The sequence below is a fragment of the Vipera berus genome (assembly GCF_964194415.1).
Source record: "Vipera berus genome assembly, chromosome: 1".
Lineage (NCBI taxonomy): Eukaryota > Metazoa > Chordata > Lepidosauria > Squamata > Viperidae > Vipera > Vipera berus.
The window spans coordinates 148,820,232-148,842,283 of NC_138202.1; the positions used below are offsets into that span (position 1 = coordinate 148,820,232).

General features: G+C 38.7%; 1 protein-coding gene across 4 annotated transcripts in view; it reads left to right on the plus strand.

The window, feature by feature from the left end:
* The window catches only part of GALNT13 (polypeptide N-acetylgalactosaminyltransferase 13), a 206,813-nt gene extending 186,988 nt beyond the window's left edge, over nucleotides 1-19,825 (plus strand). For 2 of the 4 annotated variants that reach the window (XM_081344089.1, XM_081344092.1), the window contains 2 exons: nucleotides 5,802-6,000; nucleotides 14,943-19,825. In XM_081344089.1, coding sequence (XP_081200215.1) covers nucleotides 5,802-5,987 — 186 coding nt within the window. In that variant the 3' untranslated portion in view covers nucleotides 5,988-6,000; nucleotides 14,943-19,825. Of the gene's footprint in view, nucleotides 1-5,801; nucleotides 6,559-14,942 lie in introns of those variants that run through there. The other 2 variants (XM_081344091.1, XM_081344090.1) reach the window with 2 other exon arrangements.
* The last annotated feature ends 2,227 nt before the right edge of the window (nucleotides 19,826-22,052 follow it).

Consider the following 22,052-nt stretch of genomic DNA (forward strand, 5'->3'; position numbering starts at 1 on the left):
AAACCACTTTAAATTAAACAATTCTTAAGAATGAAATATTCTTAATTTGGACTTTACTTTTATTGTTTGGACTGCTGTGTGTTTTGAAAAATAGATTATTTAGAATCTAGTTATGTTGCACTTCAGTCTTTAAATATATGATGTTTTCCATGGTGAGCTTAACATCAATAACAACATTTATTAAAAAGACTAAAATAATTTCTGGCGGTATTATCTGTACATTAAAATTTTGTTTAGTCACAATCTTTCACTTTTCACATTCTGGACAAGTAGTGGTCATGTATCCTAGCAAAAGATGTTACATATTTGCATAAGCGTAGTCAGTAGCATATGTCTTTTTAAAAATATCAAACATACAAAGAAAAAAATAAGTCCAAAATATCTGTATTACATCCAGAAATGCCAACTATGCAACCAATATTTCTCATCCATAACTATGGCACCCTAAGGATACCTGCATACATGCAAGTGCTTCTCTGGGATCAGTAACGCAGCAGGGATTGCTTTTTCCTTCCAGTAACATTGCTGGAAAATACCAAACATGGCCTTGAGAATTCCAATGTTCATTACAAATTTTTCTGGATGTGGTTGGAAAGAGGCCTAGAAATGCCAGCACAAATACATCACACTTGCTGAATGTGCACACACAACTAATTACAATCTTCAATTATATGTGATATATCTAAAATGAGATGGGCTGTCTCAACTGCAACTTGCAAAGCGTTCCGTTTTGCGGCAAAACAATCCAGGACAAGCTGATTAGCAGAGCTTAGAGAGGACTCATTAACACAATTTTTGGGAAGGAAAGAAACAGAAGGACAGCTTAACATCTTCCAGTTGATGTTATGTTATGTAACATCTTCTGGGAGTTGAAGTCCACGAGTCATGAAAGAGCCAAGGTTGCCTAAGCCTGGCCTATTGGCTTTCGAAAGCCAATAGGAATTGCTGCTGAGTGCGCCAAAAGACCCGCCCGGCAAACATTGCACAGGCAAGTTGTCTGCAGCGAAGGCAGGAACTTTGCACCCCTCCCTGCTGCCCAACTACACCATCTCAACTAGGTAAGTAAGATATTATTTGCAAATAGGATGGCAATAAACAATTTAGGCTGCATTTACATCAGGGCTTTTCAACCTTTCAGAAATTGTACCACTTTTAGGACATGACAATATTCAAGCACCACCAGTGCTTAACAAGGTGTCAAAAACTTGATGACTAAAAAAAGGGGGGGGTATTTTGGGTTTCATTGGTTAGATTCATTTATTGTTATAAAAATGGCTAGTTTATAATATTATAGAAAAGCAAAAATTTGAGGTTCAATGTTAATGCTTCCTTCTGCTCCTGTAACAGAGGAAGTCAGAAGTCAGTGCCTTTTCTTTTTCCCTTCTCCCCCTCACTTTTCCCTTTTGCTCTCACCCTTCGCTCGCAAAAGCCCCTCCGCTCACTCACACTTTGCTCACAAAAGCCTCCAGTCGCTCTCACTCACTCCACTGTCTCTTTCAAAGGCACCTCATTCAGTCTCTCCCCCACTCACTCTGTCCCTTTCAAAGGCCTCTTGCTCATTTACTGCCCTGTCGCTTCCAAACGCCATTTACTTGTTCACTTACTTAGTGCCCTGTCGCTTCCAAATGCTTCCAAACGCCACTTGCTCACTCACTCACTTACTGCATTTGGAAGCAGCGGGGCAGTATGTGAACGAGTGCCGGTGCCGGAGGCAATCAGCTGTTTGGTGCCGGAGACCACTGCCACGAGGAATACAGCTCTGGGTTGGGGTTTGGAGCAGCTCCAGGTGGGGGCTCAGCAAGGGTCGCGGTGTGGCAACTGCGAGGAGGGGAATCCCCACAGCAGCTGTGGGGAGGGGAATCCCTGCGGCATGTGGCTCTGAGCATTTCTCCCAGTGACAGCACCTATGAGTTCTGGCACCTTTTTTTTTTTTAGAAAAAAAGCACTGGTTGTTAGTTGCAAAGTCGTGTCTGACCCATCGCCACCCCATGGACAACATTCCTTCAGGCCTTCCTGTCCTCCTCCATCTTCTGGAGTCCATTTAAGCTCACGCCTACTGCTTCAGTGACTCCATCCAGCCACCTCATTCTCTGTTGTCCCCTTAGGGAGCATCAATTCTGATCCAACTTACAGCCCTGGAAAAGAGTTAAGAACTTCTCCTATGGTGTCCATCTATCTATCTATCTATCAATTTGTATAGCCATTTCTTACCAAAAGCATCTCTGGGTGGCATACAACAATCAGAAAAAAAGCCACAGATATAAAAAATACAAAAATCACACTAAAAGAGATACAAACCCTAAGGGAAGATAGGATAAAAATAATCAGCTCAGCAATAGAGTCTCCAGTCTCCAGTTCGCTGGGAGCCTCAAGCCTGATAACATAAACCAGGTCTTGAGGGCCTTCCAGAATGTCAGAAGGGGTGGAGCTAATCTAATTCCAGGAGGAAGACTATTTCATAAGATGGGCACCATGATAACGAAGGCGCATCTACTAAGACCCACATAATGTAGATCCCTAGGGATGGTACCTTCAGCATGCCTTCTCTGCCAGATCTAACGGGGTGGGCTATGAAGGGCTTTAAAGGTCAAAAACAATACTTCGAATGCAACTCAGAAGCAAACTGATAGTCAGTGCAGCTTGTAGACTAGAGATGTAATATACACATAACTGCCTGCACAACTGCTGGTATCTGTTATTACTCAATCCATCACCATCATTGCACTGTTCCCCCACTGGGGCCTCAAGCCAACTGACAGAGTCACGTCTTCAGGCCCTTACGAAAAGATAGGAGGGTTGTGGCCAACCTCACATTGAAGGGCAAAATGTTTCAGAGGGCAGGAGCCACAGCAGGAGGCCCCTGGGCCCTTCCTCCTGGGCCCCTCCAGCCAAAATAATCAGGCTGTTGGGACCCGCAGCTTGCCCCCTCCGCCAGCATGAGTCGTACGTGCCAATCCCAGTGGGGTGAGATGGTCCCTTAAGTAACCTGGACCCATGTCGTGAAGGGCTTTAAACCAACAATTGAATTGCAATCTTTTGCCAAATTATTAGCATTCCTTTCACAAATTGTGTGTGTGTGTGTGTGTGTGTGTGTGTGTGAGAGAGAGAGAGAGAGAGAGAGAGAGAGAGAGAGAGAGTCTGTAAGCATGTGCACATGCCTACATATCTGTTTTTTACTTCTGATGTCTGTCCAGGTTTTTCCAAAGTAGTTTGCGTTCTTCCGCTTCCTAGGGATGAGAGAGAATGACTGGCCCAAGATGACTCCGCTGGCTTTGTGCCTAAGGTACAACCAGAATTCATGGTCTCCTGGTTTCTAGCCTGTTGCTTTCACCACAACACCAAATGGTTCTCAGTTACTCAAATAGAGAAAAACTATTTCTGTCACTATTGCTTTTATGTAAAAAAAAAATCTGACTGGACATATGCTTTAACCCTTTTTGAACTCAACTATCAAGATTTAGATGTTAGAAATATTTAGTTGACTATGTACCATAAAGCCTGAGGGTGATATAGCTAGTTGAAAGAAACTTAATGCTTTCTAAACATTTTCCTGGGTCATAGTTTGACTTCACATTGCCATTCCTTTGCTTTTGTTAGCATGCAGGTAAATGGGAATACAACTTTGAGGTAAGCATTTAGAAACTGGTAATCCCCGTGATTGATTTTAGTTTAGGATTTCACTTGTTTACTGCTTTTATTATATATATATGGCCTTTGTTTAGTTGTAGACTGTTTTATAAGTATAGATTCTCCATTTCCTGCTCCATCATGTAGCAAGATGCTGTTAGTTGAAGTTAATTGTGTTGTAGCATGTTTCATTTTTTAGGGAATAGAAAAAGGAAGAATACATGATACAGATGCGCAGATAAAAGGAGAAAATGTCATTTCTCAAAATATTTGAGGATTGTCCTTTCTTTAAAAAAAATTACTCAGAAATGTATTCATTGTGAACAGTCACACCAACAAAAAGTTCATTTCTGTCTTTTTCCTGCACCTGCAAAATGAATGAAAAAGATCCAGTTGCAGTTGATATTGCATAATAAATCTTTCATGAGGCACATTATATCAGAACATTGGGATATGTATTTGTGAGAATCAAATTAATCAGAGCACTACATTTGCAAAGAACACAGGAAGATAGGAAAGCAATATGTGTTTACCATTGGCAATATACGAGGTCTTTCAATTTAATTCTCAGGATGGTTACAAACCGTGTTTTGTACTTTTCCTGAAACCTATTCAGATGAGGAGTCATTGTTATTTTGAGTGACTGGCTGCTACTTCCATTAGACAGTGAGTGTAATAATCCTTGTGAGGTATGCTCTGACAGGCTCGATTAGCTGGTTCCAACCAACCTTTTTACATTATTTTGATAATTGAAAAGGTTTCTGCTGTATACATTAAATATTGTTATAAAATGTTTTTGATGTATTAATGTTTTAAAGTTATGGATATCAGTCCATTAAGGTTTGGGTAAATTGGTTCACGATTCAGAACTGTTTATGTTCAATAAGACTCGTTTTATTTGTAAAATGAAAAACTAATCATTTCACGGGTTCATTGTTTTCTTCCAAATTGGCAGGACTGAATGAAAGCTAATAATAGGAGTTTGCATGGATTTGAGATAAGTTTAGCTGCACTGCATGCAGATAAAATTCCCTGTAGTCAGAATTTTTGAATGTATTCTCTTTTAATTGAAAATGTTTTGCAATGCCATTCTTTCTTTTTTTCATCCATAACTGTTTGATTTGCTGAGTATGTGTTTAATAAATATTGATATTCAAGACTACTAAATCTTCATTTTTTCCCATTCTGCATTTATTTTCTATTAGTAGAAAACAGAAGGGAAATGACTATGCATCTGAGATACATAATGAAAATTGATATTCCAGTTGCTCACTCAGAGTGAGCAATTTTTTTAGTTGTTCTCCATGCTAGTACATTCTAATTACCAAAATTAAATAACAGGCATTAACTAGTACATATTTTATGTTAAAATATTAAATAAATGTTGCATTCAAGCACAGCTGTACATTTTTTTAAAAAAATGTATTGCTGGTTTCAACTGAGGAAGGATGCCACTTTTTAAAAAATAGATCTTCCTTCAAAATAAGAAAGGCTGTGCAAACTTACGATTATAGGTCAGAATATTGATAATAAATAGGAGTAATGTATATATACAGTTAAATGCAAATATAGTGTAAAAGCATAGAGATGGATAGATTTTTACCCACTACAACATCTCAATGATTTATTGGTGATAAGATCTGTTTCCATACTGCCAGCTGTCAGCAGTTCGAGTCTCATCAGCTCAAGTTTGATTTCAGCCTTCCATCTTTCCGAGGTCGGTAAAATGAGGACCCAGATTGTTGGGGGCAATAGGCTGATTCTGTAAACCTAGTGGATTGACAGCACCATGAGACACTAATTTTAATGGGAATGAATTAAAAGCATATTGTTGCACAAGTCAGAAGGGGCAAAGAAATAACCAAGGTAATGAATTAAGAGAAAGCAGAAGAGGTATAAGTCCAGTCCCCTAATCATCTTTGTCGCTCTTCTCTGGACTCTTTCTAGAGTATAAATATGTTGATTTATGTTAATGTTTTATGAAATCCATGTAAATACTAAGACTGTTTCAAAATGATGACTTAAGCTGTGTGAATATAAGGTACTTATATTGTAGTTCAGTTACCTTTTCATTGCCGTAGATCGGATAGGGAGGTTTACCCTTTTGCTTCAAGGTTTCTACTTGTTTTTTTTTCTACTTCATGATTTCTACTTGCCATTTTTCTGTCTCACAGACATACACCTTTCTTCATGTTATTACCCAGTCTTGTTTGACTGTAAGCAGGATAGAAGATGACATTCATGGTCCCACCATGGAGCCTTGTAATGACAGCCCTTTTCAGAAGTGGTTGTTGAGAAACTATACTCGGCTGGAGGTTTTTAGGAACTTATTTAAAAGCTCCACCGATTATTTCCTTTAGTAGATGCCTAGAGGTAGGTATCATGAAGATAAGTAAATAAATAAATAAATAAATATGATAGCTTTTTTTCTTTCTCACCCTCCCTTCTAATTTCTACTGTAAAGTCCAGTATTGAGGTAAACATAGCTATATAACAACTGCATTTTTTTTCTTCTGTGGTGTAGTTCTTTCTTTTCTTTTCTTTTTTGCATACCTTACTTAATTCTAAAAACTGATAAAAGTCTGGTTGTTTTGCATTACCTTAAAGCACCTATTTTTAATAAATAGCGTCTAAGTACCGTATTTTTCGGACCATAAGACGCACTTTTTTTCCCCAAAGGTGGGGGGGAAACGAGGGTGCGTCTTATGGTCCGAAGGTGATCCGTATGGCCAGCCTCAACCTCCGCAAGTGGAAAGTAAGGGAGATTGCCAGGAGCACGAATCGGCACGTGCTGAGAAACGCCGATCTCACGCTCCTGCACTCTCCCTCGCTTGGTTTCAGCTTCCCTTGCTACAAGAGAAAGCAGGCTGAAAGAGGCAGATTGCCAGGAATGCGAATCGGCTGATCTCGCGCTGCTGCAATCTGCCTCGTTTCAGCCTGCTTTCTCTTGTAGCAAGGGAAGCTGAAACCGAGCGAGGGAGTTTGCAGGAGCGTGAGATCGGCCAATTCGCATTTCTGGCAATCTCCCTCACTCCGTTTCACACACGGACCATTTCCTATTGCACAAAGACCAGCAAGGTGAGTGGCTCAGATTTTCAGTGGGAAAACGAGTGAAAGCAAACAGAGGGCCAGCTGCATTTCTGAGAAGAGATCCCGTTTAACATCAGGTAAACAATCTGGAACTGCAATTCAGAGAGAAGGAAGTCTGCACATCACAAGGAGCCACAAGTTTGTTTTAAGTGACAAGCAAAACAAATGAGCCTCAGTAAGTTGGGCCTGACTGGTAAAAAGTTCCCAAACTGTCCCTAATCTAGTTAGCTAAGTTTCATGTTCTTTTCTCTGCTGGGAAGAGTATGGAAGGAAGCCGTCAACCAAGTGAACTTTAAAAAGGGATCCATGGTTTAATTCCAGACAAAGTGAAAATTCTCAGGTTACATCTGCAATGGTGACAAACCACAAGCCATGCTTGCTTATAAACGTGTTAGCGGCCCAGCCATAGCTTTTGTCTCTACAAGACCCCCGCTGCAATCCTCTCTCGTAATTTCTCTGGGATGCAAAATAAAGAGTTGCTGGTACCCCATCTTGCGGGATTAGTGAAGGATAATTCAAACAATAACCCATGTAAAGTATTTCGAGTAACGCTCAGCATTGCCTGAAGTCCAATCCATTTAATGGCGACTGGAAGGAAGGAAGGAAAGGACAATGGGAGAGGGAGGGAGAGAAAGAGAGAGAAAGAGAGGGAGAGAGAGAGAAGGAGAATGAATTTTTTTTCTTGTTTTCCTGCTCTAAAAACTGGGTGCGTCTTATGGTCCGGTGCGTCTTATGGTCCGAAAAATACGGTATTAAAGTGGGGAAAATCTTTGTGGCAGTAGCTATTGTTTGATCGTCTACTGATTCACAGCAGATCAGGCCCCTTTGGGGGTTCAAATGCTGCCCAACATTTAATCCAATCCAGTTATATAGCACAGCAAATGAAAGAACTGTTGGATTATAGCTAGAGAACTCAGGTTTGAGTCCAGACCTACTTAATGAAAATAAGGCCAGTCACTCCCTCTTGGTCTAAGCCAGGTGCCTCCAAACTTGGCAACTTTAAGACTTGTGGACTTCAACTCTCAGAATTCCTCGCCCAGCTAAGCTATGCCACTTAGTCACACTTCTTACTCCAACCCTATAAAGAGGATGGAATGCTATTTACCATTTTCTGGAGGAAAAATGGTATAAAAATCTAACACAGAAGCCACCATTCCTGGCACTGATTCTGTGAATCTATGATTGGTACAATAGTAGTAGACAGCCAAATTACAGCACTATATAAAGAAGAGGTATGCTGTGTTTCTCAGTTTTTCACCAAATGTTGTTGTGTAAAGTGAGGTTTTGCCATGTTGATACTATCAAAGCAAATGTTATTTATCACTTCTATTAAAATTTATGTATTCAACACTTTTATATGGCCATTCAGTGCACAGTGATTCCAAGCAGCTTACATCATTATTATTATTTCTAGTTGAAGTCCTTGGTTCAGTAAGAACAGTTTGGGAATTAGTTTACAATAAGTTTACCTAAGCAGAAGTTCTGCTGTACAGCTTTATAAATCATATGTTTCTTTCAAATTGAAACACCATTCTGCATAAAAATACCTTCAAAGAAGTTCTTGCCTCACATTTAGAACAATAAGTGCCAGTTGTAATTTAGTAAAACTATTAGAAGCCTTAATATCTCGATATTCAAAAGCAAGTCTCTCAGCCATTTTGAATCTTTCTTTCCCTTTTGACAAGAAACAAAATGCTCCATTTTGTCTGTGAAATGATGAGTGTATGTAGTCTCTTTATCGCTAGAGGATAATTCCAATAACCACTGTGGTAAAAAGAATGAGAATTGAGAATTGAGTCTGTCACAGAGCAAAATAAAAAAAAAATGCAGTTAAGGAAAATTTAAATTAAAATCTACTGTTAAGAAAAATGTAAAGTACTTTTAACTCTAGCTTATCTGAATTCATGTTGGAATCCATATTCAACTGGAATGAATGATGGCACAGCAACTGAAGAAATAAAAGCAAAGGATGAAGGCCTTTCTCAATAAACATTTAATTGCTCTGGAGGATTGCCTCACCATAACCCTGCCCTCTTACTGGAACATCTACATTGGCTGTCACTGTATTGTACTATTTGGTCTATAGTATCAAACAATAATTTGTATAGCACAAGTCCAGGATATCTTGAGGAACATTTCTCAAGAGATGCTCAGTTTATGCAAACTGTGAAATCCATAAAGGAATTAATCTCCTAAATCAGATTGACCTTTGTCAATGCCTTTGGAATTCAGTCCCGCTCACGGGTGGTTAATATATTTCCCTTCTGCATAGCAGTTACATAAGCTTGAAAATTTGCACTGCCTTAGGAATTCAATCCATGCTTTTTCAGTTGATCATTGTTCTACATATAATAATTGAGACCATGTTTTGATGTTTGGTTTTTAAACTATGTTGTGGAACTGTTGTGTATGCCACCTGGATGCAGTATTTGAAAAGCAGCCTTGTAATACTGTAAGTAAATACAATAAAAATAAAAAATTGTATATTTTTGTGGTAGATAGAAATGTGTTGCATAGCGTTTTTGATAGTGATAATGGTGAATTTTATGTACTTGTTTGCAAAGTGCCTGTTTCACTGTACAAGAATTACATTAGAAAGAATACAATCCTCATGGATATGTTAGCACTATAATTTTTTCCCAGAGCATTTCAAAATATTATTTTAATGTCAATTATATCTCATTATCCAAAATAAGTCATATTAGAGGAACCCCATACAATATATACACACACATTGCTATTCATTACAATGACATCTTTGTTCTTTTGAAAGGTCCTGTTTGACTAAGACAAAAAGGGCTAAAATATAGTGTTTTGAGTCATTAAATATCTTGAATATGCTGAAAAACTTTAATCTGGTTCTAAATAATGAAAGAAATTACAGATTGGGTGGTTTTGTGGCTGATATTTTTCTAATGTAATTGATTGTTGGCCAAAAAAAGGAAATTTTTGTAATAGCATTACATAATGATAGAACGGTAGGAATAGGTACTTATAGAAGGCCATTGAAATATTCAACATGTTTTTTTGATGTAAAATTCTACAACAAATACAAAGAAACAGCTGGTGAAATATTAGGTTTATATTTGATTTGGAATCCAGAAGAGAGTCATGAAGCCTGTAATTCAACTAATTCTAATATATGGTACTTTCATTGTTCTGAATTATTTCTTAAAGCCTTTTGGCATTCTATTATATGTACATCTTAGAGGAAAATAACCTATCACAATGGGCTATATAATATGAAATAGCCTTAAGTGATTTAGTATAATAGATGTGATTCACTGGGAATTTCACAGCAGTCTGTTTAAAGGTATAGCACAAACCATCTTCAGCCCAGTTTAGCATGAAATTCAGTGTAATGCAAAATGTTAGAAGTTTGTGCAATTTCATCATTTCAACCATCTTAAGAAAACAGTTCAGTTTTAAAAAGTGTGGAGTCCTTGCACATAATGACATCTATAGAACATAGAATAAACCTTTTTTCCTAGAACATAGAATAACAGAGTTGTAAGAGTCCTTGGAGATCAAACTAAGATCTTGGGATTCTGAACAGAATTAACATTCTGTTTCCATGGAAGCAAACTGTTGCTGCTTAATTACCAGGATCAATAATACTAGCTCTGCCTAGAAGAGAAAGGAATTAATCATTGATGTTAATTTAAACTTTTTTGAGGTAGGCTTTTTATTTCCCAAATCTTAAAATTCAGCTTTTGGAAAACATAAAAGCTCAATTTTTCCAGAGTTTAACTTCACTTTGTTCTTCCTGTCTAGTACTTTACAGATTGGAAATATCCAATATTGCACTTTTGGGAGAGCAGAAATATAAGCTAAATTTCACCAGTATATTGAAAAATATTATTGATTTTTTTCTTTTTTTAAAGAAAATTTTATTGGTTTTCTAGTTTTACATTTAAATATTGGAAAAGCAATGTCACGGCTGAGTTGGTCAATAATTCAATAATATACAAATATCTTTAGTACAGATCTCAAACTATTAAATGTTTCCCCTCTTTTCCCCTTAGTATTTACTGTCTCATCTTTAAATTAGTACAGTTCTTATTATATCAATTTAAAAAAAATAACTTTCTTGCTTTTATCAATAATTTCTAATTTATACATATCCTAGTTGTTTTAACATTCATTCTTTTTAGACAATCAATGCCCTGGTTAATTTTTCCCAATTTTTGTTTTCCCATTAATATTTATATTTCACAATTGATATTTATAATTTCCAAGTTTTAAATAACCCCAATTCCCTTTATCACAATTCATCACAAGATGTAATGTTCAGAATACACGTCTTATCTATTTGAGTTCTCACCATCTTACATCAACTAATTAGTAATACAATATAATATTCTTATTTTCTGGTAATTTCCAGATATCATAAATTTAGTAACCAGACTTCCTCCTATTTCAACATTTAATACTTCCTGTCTTTTTCTCTTAAATATCTACTATCTCATATTTAAGCTAATAATTATTATTACCGCTAAGTTAAAAAAAATATTACATTAATCGATTGATTTTTAGCATATGTATGTATGTGTGTGTGTGTATATACATATATATATATATATATATATATATATATATATATATATATATATATATATATATATATATATATATATATATATATATATATATATATATATATATATATATATATATATATATATATATATATATATATATATATATATATATATATATATATATATATATATATATATATATAATTTGTTTTCTGAGGTTTTCGCGGGTGTTTGTATGTGGATGTTTGGTCATTCGGGTTTTTCCCCGCGTAGAACTAAAGGTTCTTTGCACCTTTAGTTCTACGCGGGGAAAAACCCGAATGACCAAACATATATATATATATATATATATATATATATATATATATATATATATATATATATATATATATATATATATATATATATATGTTAAATGTTTGTTAAGCATTCAGAATACACTTGCTTAGTCCCAGACACAGGACAAATCTTATTTCCTGTTTCAGCCTAGCCCAAGGCCATCTACAGGCAGTAGCCACAGCAGTGGCAGCTCATATTTGTGTAATTTTTTATATATCTATATATATATATATATGTCTTGGCGTATTCGGGTCTTTTCCCGTGTAAGATTGAGGGTGTCTTGGCGACGTTTCAACGAGGTCCCACTTGTCATCTTCAGGCTGGTGTCTTCGGCTTCGTGCTTGTGCGAGCGAAGCCGAAGACACCAGCCTGAAGATGACGAGTGGGACCTCGTCGAAACATCACCAAGACACCCTCAATCTTACATGGGAAAAGACCCGAATACGCCAAGACCTACATACCTGTACCCGTGAAAATCTACTTGTATTACCTTTACATTTAAACTTTATAAGCAAATCAATGTTCAAATTTATTAATATTTATACTTCTAAGTTATAAATAACCAAAGTTTTCTTTATCTCATCTCATAACAATATCTAATATTTCAAAGTACACATCTTATCTATTTGAGTATATTCTATTTTAATTTGCATAAGTCAAAACCCCAATTTTCTTCAGTCTTATTCTAGCTTTCTTTCTTTGCCAAATCGTCTTCCATGTCCGTGCTTTAGAGTCATCAAACAAATCTTGTATTGTTATATAGATTGTTTGACATAGAAAAAACCATATGGTTGCCATTTTTTTTGAGAGGATTAACAAATCGTCTCTTTATTTTTCCATCTCAACGTAGTTGTCCTGAACTGTTTATCTTCTCTTCAGTCTGTTGTTCTTCTTGATCCTCAGGTTCTTTCTGATTTATGTCGAAAGTCTTTTCCTTTTTCCATATTGTCAGTCCCTTTTCTGGGTTTTCCATTGACTGTGTTTGTTGATTAGTTGGATCTTCTGTCATAATCTTTAATTGTTCCACCTTTTCTGTTATATTCTGTGTAGTTGATTTTTCAGATGTAATCAAAGTTTGAGTTTGTATATCTGGGCTGAAATCTTGTTCTTTTCTGTAACCTCTTATTTCATCAGTAGCTGTAAGAATAGCTTGATGAATTCCTTTCAACATAGAGAGAATCTGTTCCTGATCTTCATCCATATTTTCTTAGTAATGTATTAAGTTAAAAGCTTTACAATCAGAGAATGCAAAAAAAAAAAGATTTTCTCACTAAATAAGGAACACAGCTGGGCCAGCTGATGTTCAAGGTTGCATAAGTCGTGTCTATTGTCTGGGCTGCTGGCCATGTATCTTTTAAACAATAACAAATTGTAGTATCAGGTTTAGCCACAAGATGTCACCCCTACCCTTAAAAGTTTTCTTTTAAATCTGAAGTTTTTATAATCTTTTCAGCTTTGCTTCTTTCTTATAAGTAAAAACCCTAATCTTCAATAAGCATAGAAAATCTTTTAGTCCACAAACTTTAAAAAATAGAATTCCAATTAGGATCAAGTTATTCTTTCAATGTTTTAAACTCCCCTGGATAGTCAATCGCCACTGTTTCTAGAGGGAGGGGTGAAATCTCCCTTCTCTCTCCACAGGGGGAAAAAGTACTTAAGGCAGCTTATGCAGATAAAGAAAATAGTTAGGATTTAAGAGAGGTAGATCTCACCCAGTCTCACCTGCGCTGCTTTAAAATTGCCTGGTGGTAAGTGTGACTTTGGCTGTCTGCAGCCTAGTGACGAGCCATATTGCTATGGACGGTCTTTTGTCCGCCAGTTTGGAGGACTGCCTTGGATCAAGCGGAACAGCTACCGCCCTCCCATGATCCAATGGGGATCACCTCCTTGCTGGTCACCCCTACAGGGCAACTTTCAACCCTTTCCATGGTCCCCCAGCAAAGCGAAACTGAACGCGGAAGACGGAGCTTGCCTTCTAGACGTCCATGGCGGCTGCCTCGGCAAACCAGAAGCCTATTGATTTTTTTTCTTTTTATGACCTTGTAATCCCTTGCTTTGTGGTGGGGTCAGAGTGACTGAATGGAGCTGAGCATTTAGTGGCTGGATGCCCTTCCTGAGGCCTACGCAGAGCTTGCAGCAGATATTTTCTCTTTGGGCCCTGATAGAGAAACATATGTTGCTGCCTAGAATTGAACTCTCAGCCTTCTCAGCGGGAGGTGAGAGTCTTCACCTTTAGCCACCACACCTCCCGAAAAATATGATTGAATAACATCAATATATTGATAGCAGATTGTTGCTGATTAATGATGGATAATTGGAACAACTTACATCCTGCAGTGATACCTTTACTATTATTAAACAGCATCTGCCTATCCCAGGTCTTTGGAAAGGATTTGATAGTAGACAAAAAAGCTAAATCAAGTCTAAACATTTGATATACTATCATATAATCTGTCTCCTCATTTCAAGTTCTAAAACAGCAGGATGAAAAATAAGGCAGAAATGTTTATAAATTCTCATTAATATAACAAATGATAGATTAGAGAATGCTCTGAAGACAAAATGCCACTTTGATAGTCTAAATTGAACTAAGACCGATAAAGAGAGGAGATTGTTGGAATTTTCCTATGTAAATTGCACAAAGTATCTTCACAGAATTATGATTATGAGCATAATGGACTGCTTAATTTCTTCAAGGAAACATCCCCTGAACAGAAGGAGCTTCTGGTTTAATTACAATTAGATAATCCTTTTATTTTTAGCTCTTGAGTACCCTACTTCCAAAGGCTACACCACTTTCTATAGCAAAACATTTGTAGCACATTAACAATTGATCATTTTTTTAATTATAGAAGGGCAACCTCATTATATGAGAAGGAGCTGCCATAAGAAAGGGGAGAAAAAGGCAAAAAACAAAAACCATGCTTCTTCCAACAAACTTAAAACAATTTCTGAAAGGAAATTCTAAGGCCATGTTTTTCAAGCTTGCTGATCAACTCGGAAAAATGCTTTAGATTAAAATGCCTTTGAAATATTTTGTTTTTATAAACTTGCAGGATTAGTTTTCCCAAATGTAGAAGATGGACCAGTTGTTCTTTTCACCAGAAAGCTGACCAGTACCATAGAGTAGGTGGTAGAGCGGTTATTCTGCCAAAGGAATACATGTTAAAGCTTTCCTTTCGGCCTTGGAGCTTCAGCAGTCCAACTTCCTCCTGTCACTATATGATCAGTGGTCAGGAAGCTTCTGTGTGATTTCCCTCATGCCTGAACATGGTGGAGGAATTTGTTGACTAGCCCAAGTGACGCTGTCTTCTTTATTTGTTGGTTTTCTTGTTTGTTTTGCAGCGGCTGACCTTGAGACATGTGAACAGTAACCAGTGTCTGGACGAGCCCTCGGAGGATGACAAAATGGTTCCTACCATGAAAGACTGCAGCGAAAGCCGATCCCAGCAGTGGCTGCTACGTAACATGACCTTGGGTGCCTGAAGCCACACATACTTTATGTCCTTCCTCGGACCTTGGAAGGGTCACACTTCACACAGAAGGATGTTCTTCTTCCCTTGTGGTCGGTGAAGAGAAAGGGTTTGGATGCTTGATTCAAAGCCCACATGCCAGAAAAACAACGTTTTTTTTTTAAATTGCTTAAAAGCATGGTTGCACTTTTCTCTCTCTCTCTCTGATTTTTTTTTTTACAAGTCAGCTGAACACACGGATGCTTTACCCACCCTGGCATATACAGTATTATGAAGACACCGCAGTTTTGAGAAAAGGAGACTCCAGAAAAGGGTTACAAAGCAAAATTGCAAGAGGGTGGGAAGTGGCTTGCTGTGGGTTCTGTCCTGTAATATTGCTTGAAAGTGACAATGTTAAATGCCTTATGAAGCTCACTTGCATTGTGAAAGATGGTAACATTTGTTTTCCTCAATTGATGTACTTGTACCAGTCCTTCATGGTGACAAAGGAAGAATCCGTTGTTAATCTGCTGCCAACCCATTACCTATGAATAGCCCAGCTGAAAAGATTTCTCAGCAGTAAATTTCTGTATATATTGGATGTTTTTCATGTATAGTGTCAGGGGGAAAAAAGTGGCATTTCTGTTCCTGAAACTTCTGTTAATATCCACAGAACTGAATGAAGGATATGCTGGTACTTGGAATGTGAAATCAAATTCACGGCCAAGGGAAGCATAAAGAAATGGGATTGATGATACCGACCGATGCTCTTTGCAAAATATAAGTCATTGCAAGCATTGTAACACATTAGGCCAACTTCCGTAATCTTACATTAACAATTAATATAAAGGACAGCAAGAAATTTTATCTAAATCACACAAGATGCAGATAGAAGAACAGGTTTATGAGTAGACACAAGCTGATTTCAAGCTGAGCTTGGTTGCAATAGCTACTCCTTTTTGTTCTACCAAATGTATTTGTTTTCTAAAGATTCTTGGTCCATAGGCATAAATACCAGTAGGTCTAACCTGAAAATGTCAACAATGCAATGCAACCCCCTAATAATTATTAAGATATTATGATGAAGATGTATAACTCTTCAAAACATAGCAAGTTGAATTTTTAGCATATGATAGCACCAAGTTCAGGACTAATTAAAAACTTGTCTAATAAACTTGTCTGTTTCGTATATGGAGGACATTGGATAAGATACAACTATCTCTATAAACGGTATTTTTTTTTAAGGGAAGGGGTTTTTTTGTCACATATCTCTATGCCAGGATGCAAGTAGGAACAAGGTTTATCCAGCATTGGAGTCTGTATCGTTCTAGTGATGATTATTGGGTCAGAAAGTATATAAAATGTACTCATTTTTACCTGGACTTAATTTATTGCAGTTTGTTTTATCAACCCCAGGGCCATGCTATATTATGCTATATTGGGTAGTATGGACTGATCAATTCCACACCGCAATACTGAGACATTGAAATGACTTCTTTCAAGTTTCATTCTGGCATCTTGAGAAAATGAGTTGGCTCACTACATGATACTGCCTTTATGTTGTTATTGCCTAACTGTTGATTCTGAATATGCTCATTTGTCTGCTTTTTCTATCCCAGAAGAGTTCTTCATGAATATTATATAAGTATGCTAGGAAAAATGTCCACATTTCAGCAGGATCAGAAGCAAAACAACATAAAAATATCAGCCTGGAATCCAAATCAGAGAGCCAGAGGGGCCGAGGCAGGCAGCATTCCCTAAAGAAGGGGAATGGTCTGATCAGCAGAGTCAGGCAAACAGAAGATGTATTCAAGGATGCAGGTAGTCCTTGACTTATGATCACACTTGGGACCAGATTTCCAGATATAAATCGTTACAGTTGTAAGTTGAGTTGTCCATGTGATTGGACCCAATTGGATGACTTTTTTTTTTGCAGAGGTTAGGCAAATCACTGCAGTTGTTAAGGAAATCTGTAGTCATTGAGTGATTGCCACAGTCCTAAATGTGAACCCATTTGGTTTTGGCGTGACTGGGGGGGGGGGGAGAGGAAACATTTTACAACACCCAGAATTGCTTTACAGGCCATAAAACACTTGCTATCGCAATTTAAAAAGTTGCTAAGTGATTGATCATAATCTGAGGACTGCCTGTAAACTGATGTTAGCCAGATCTTTGACAAGTAATGCAGCCCTTTTAACTAAAGGGTACATGATCTCATTTGAAGTGTTTATTGCTTACCTGGGTCTACAACAGTCCAGGTGACACTCGGACGGGCTGGCTGTGGTTTCTGTATTGCCTATGTTAGGAGGACACAGAAGCAGCAAAGTTTAGGTTATCTGCAGCTTACCTTTTTGATACTCACCTGCCAAATTGACTGATAATATGGCAGCAGGCTTTGTTCTGGAGAAGAGAGCATCACTGTTCTCCTCCATAGGTTTTATCCCACAGACTGAGTAACAGCAAATCTCTTTTTGCATCCCACAGCAACTCTGGCAGCCGTGACCCTTGGGAGATCAGTAAACATTCAGGGATCATACTGCTCCAAATCCATCAAGTAAAGGGTTTTGTTCAAGTTCCTGTGACAGCAAGCTTAAATACATGGGGGAGGGGGGGTCTAACTTATTTGCGAAAAAGAACATAAAATGGAACTTAATCCAGGGTAAGGAGTCATGAGCATAAGTTCTATACATAAAAAATTATAAATACAAATTATTCCCGAAGAAACGTGGCTTGCGCTAAACAGTGAGGAAGGTTACTGCAAAGCCAGAAATCTTCCAAAGGTTGGGTTGGAAGGGGGTCTTTGAAAGTTCATGTGCAAAGTTTGAGAGATGGGCAGTGGAACCATCAGGCGATCACTTCTCCAATTCCCACAATTCCAAGAAGGCTCACTAGGAATTTTAGGGGCTGAATCCCAACACATTTCAACCCTGTGCCAGGATTTTGGGTTAAAGGAAGTAGTAGCAGGCAGATGGCTACAAGCAGAATTGAGACCATAGGTTCTGCTTTCACTTAACCCTACTGCTAATTCCAATTAAATGCCTCCTTGGAGCACCTCTTGGACCGCCACGTCAAATATCTACTTCATCCCGTCTTTTTAGTGAGCAAACAATAGGACATGGGAGATATGCCCCAGCATTATCATTATATTCCTAAACTTGTTAAGGCTAAAATCAAAGTTTTAATAATTAGTTTTACAGGATTGTACATTAGCTTGTAGTGTCCTCTCTCTCGGTGTTCTGTAGATCAATAAAATGTGTGCTGTTCCTCATTTGAATGGTATTGATTGCTCACTTTTTAAAGTCGCTTTATGATATCAGCAGTTGAGTTCAAATTTAAACATTTATGGGTTTGGTTTGGTTTTTGAAAATTTAAGTCAGGTTGCCTTTTCTCTCCCTGTGTGTAGATTAGAAACAGTGTCCTAATTTCATAGAAATGTGCCGAGGGACAATATGATAAATGTGAAAAATGATTTGAGTATAAATACCTAAAAACAAGGACAGTATTTAAGAAAAGGTAAAACTCTTGAGGAGGGAAAGATAGGTATATAAAGTTTGAGCCAATGGAAATAAGTTCATTTTGTCTTCAGAGGCTGCTTCTGGACTGTTGAATCCAAGAATAGTATTTTTATCTAGCAACAGACAAGTAAAATAGCCTTTTAAAAGGTGATTAATACTGTACTGATATCGATATAGTCCAGCTTTTTTTACTTGAAATTAATGAGATCATATCTGATCATATAAATTTTAGTTGCATCTCATTTGTAGATGCTAAATACAGTCTCAAATGAGGCATATATTAGCGAGGGTGCTTAAGTGTAAAGCTATGAGTTAGGCTGAAATGGTTTAGGAAAGAAATTTGAAATAAATTTTATAACGTTACTGTCTTTTAAATCCTACTGCACCATTATAAACTAGATAAACACAATTTCAATAGGAAATCAGGCTTGCAATTAACTATTGTAATAGCAATATCTTGAAAATTCGAACTGTATTCCACAAACCATTATACACATATGCGCGGACAGACACTCTCCCACCTGTATTTTCCATTTATGGATAAATTTAAAAGTATGCTGCTATTACTGTATGAATGCATCTGGTAAGATTCAACCACATTAAAATGCTACTAAATAAATTGCTATTGTTTCATCTCAAGATGTTGACTGTGCTTCAGCAAAATGTTTTAGATTATGTGAATTTGTGTAAAAGTATTTTCAACACAGCTATATTTCTGAAGCCTCACTTTCATTTTTTCAAATAGACTAAAGTTGCCATTTGTCCCTTAAATGTTCAGGATAGCTGGGCCATTGATGTTCCAATCCTCCCTAGGCTTTGCATACATGGTAACAAACTTAAATTTGGCCAAAGCATGCATGCTGAGGGGTTTATAGCCAGTCCCACCTTCTGTTTTATGTGCTTCTGCGCTGTGCAAAATTACAAAATTTATCACATCCCTGTATCTTTAACTGCACATGGAAATATCTGAAGCATACACCCAAAAGGCATAATAAGCGAGGAGGTCCTTTAAAATGGCCACTGAGTTTTGTTTTTTTTTAAAGTATACTTGATCATCCAATTTAGAGGGAGTATCCATTGGAAGAATTGCTCTTAAAACTTCAAACATTGCGTACTAGGGACACAATACATGTTACAATTCTAAGAGTGGGCTGTTTTCAAGAATTATCAATTTCAAATGTAATCATTATTAAATGTTAACTGCTGTAAATTTTCAATATTTATACATTTTGTAGAAATAAAATATGCCAGTTTAGTTTTATTCTTCTGGGTATTGTCGTTCTTAAGGGCATGAAATTAAGTTTTGCTCCCTGTCTCACACTGTACTGTAAGAATTTTACATCAGTGTTTCCCCAGTATGTTGGCTGGGAATTTCTAGGAATTATAGTCTACACGTCTTAAAGTTGCTTAAGTTGAGAAGCCGTGGTCTATACCCACATATGTATGTGTGTAAATTAACTGTTAATGGGCAAAAAGATACCAGTTGCATAATCTAGCATTATGTGTATACACTTTGTGTGTTTGTAGACAGTACTATGCAGACAGTACTATAAATACATTGAGTCCTCCTGCCATACGTTTTCAGAGCAACGTATGTGAAATCTTTTTTAAAGAGATTAAATAGTGTTCAGACACTATAAATCAAGACTATCTGCAAAGGCAATAATCACTGCATTGCAATGACAAACGCTTATACCTTCTTAACAAAATTCTTTTTTCTTCCTCACATTTATATTAGATAGTCCTTCTTGCATCCTACTACTAGTGGACATAAAAAATATCGGGCTTATAATTCCATGATTCTGAAGTTATAATCATGATGTTTCGTTAAGTGGTATTTAAATTAAAATAGATTTATAGACTTGGAAGGGCCATCTAGATCAATTCTGTTGTGAGTGTGGAAAACTAAATTAAAGCAATCGTGACATTTGTCTGTCTAGTCCATGGGTGTCAAACTTGATCACCTCACGTGATGCATCCGGCCCGCAGGCTGCCAGTTTGACATTCGCTCCGGCTCCTCTGCCGGGCTTGTTTTGCATGTGAGCTACTTTGCCTGACGCTGCTGGGGTCGCGTCTCGGCCGAGGCCTTGCAGGATCCGGCCCGGGCGCCTCTGCTAGCCCTCAGCAGCACCTGGCCCGGAATCACATGCGAAACAAGCCCAGCAGAGGAGCCGGAGCGGCGAGCAAAGACGCCCGCCCGGATCCTGCAAGGCCCCGGCCGAGATGCGCCCCCAGCAACGGAGCCGCTCCGGCTCCTCTGCCGGGCTTGTTTTGCATGTGAGCTACTTTGCCTGACGCTGCTGGGGTCGCATCTCGGCCGGGGCCTTGCAGGATCCGGCCCGGGCGCCTCTGCTCGCCCTCAGCAGCACCTGGCCTGGAATCACATGCGAAACAAGCCCGGCAGAGGAGCCGGAGCGGCGAGCAAAGACGCCCGCCCGGATCCTGCAAGGCCCCGGCCGAGACGCGCCCCCAGCAACGGAGCCGGTCCGGCTCCTCTGCCGGGCTTGTTTTGCATGTGAGCTACTTTGCCTGACGCTGAGAAGACCCGCTTGGGCACTCGGGTTGGTGTCAGTCTCCGCAGGCCCTTCTCGTTTCCAGGAATGTCAAGCGCGCTTGGCTCCCCACCCCCACGGCAGGGCAGGGCAGGGCAGGGCAGAGACTTGATCGCCCTTCTGATGGCCCTGAAGAGAAACGAAGGGCTTGCAAACTCCCCGCGAGAAGCTGGGCGAAGTGCGTGGCTGGGCGAGTGTGTGCCTGCGCGCGTATTTATGAAAGAAACGCTCCGAGAGTTCTTCTTTCTCCGCCCCCTTGGGGGGAACTCTAGCTCGGGCTCGCTCGCGTGCAATTCTCTCTCTCTCTCTCTCTCCGCCGTGACGATGGTGGGGCGCCAAGGTAACCTGAGAACGCGGCAGGGAAGAGCCATATTTAACTACCCTGTTCCCTGCTTTCCGTGTGGCAGACCCGTATGTGCCAGCTCTCGGGTCTATGGGGACTGGCGGCTGATTAGGCTGGGCCTTCGGCCGTCCGCAGCTGAGGCGGCGGTGGCGGCGGCGGAATCTGATGCCGAGGCAACGGGAAAGAGTTTCTCAAAAGCCCCGAGGGCTCCCGAGGAAGGCATTGGGGAGGAGGAGCTTTGCACCTTGGAGACATGATGGAGCCGCTGTGACGGTTACTCCAGAGAGAGTTGCACGAAGCCAAGGCGTCTCTCTTCCTCCTCCTCACTGTTTCCTTTGCTTTTCTTCGTGCTTTTTATTCCTCTGCGGAACTCTGCTGCTGGATTTTTCAGCGACTGCTGTAGCCGCGCTTCTCTTCTCGGCTCCGAAAATAGGGATTTCTACTCTCTTCTTGGTCACTTTGCTGGGATAAAATGCCATTTCTGGCTCTGGGTGTGTAAATTGAGAGGCAATCTGGATATAAATTCTAACTAGCACCCGAAGTTGAAGTCATTAGAGATGCGTCAGGCAAAGTAGCTCACATGCAAAGAAGCC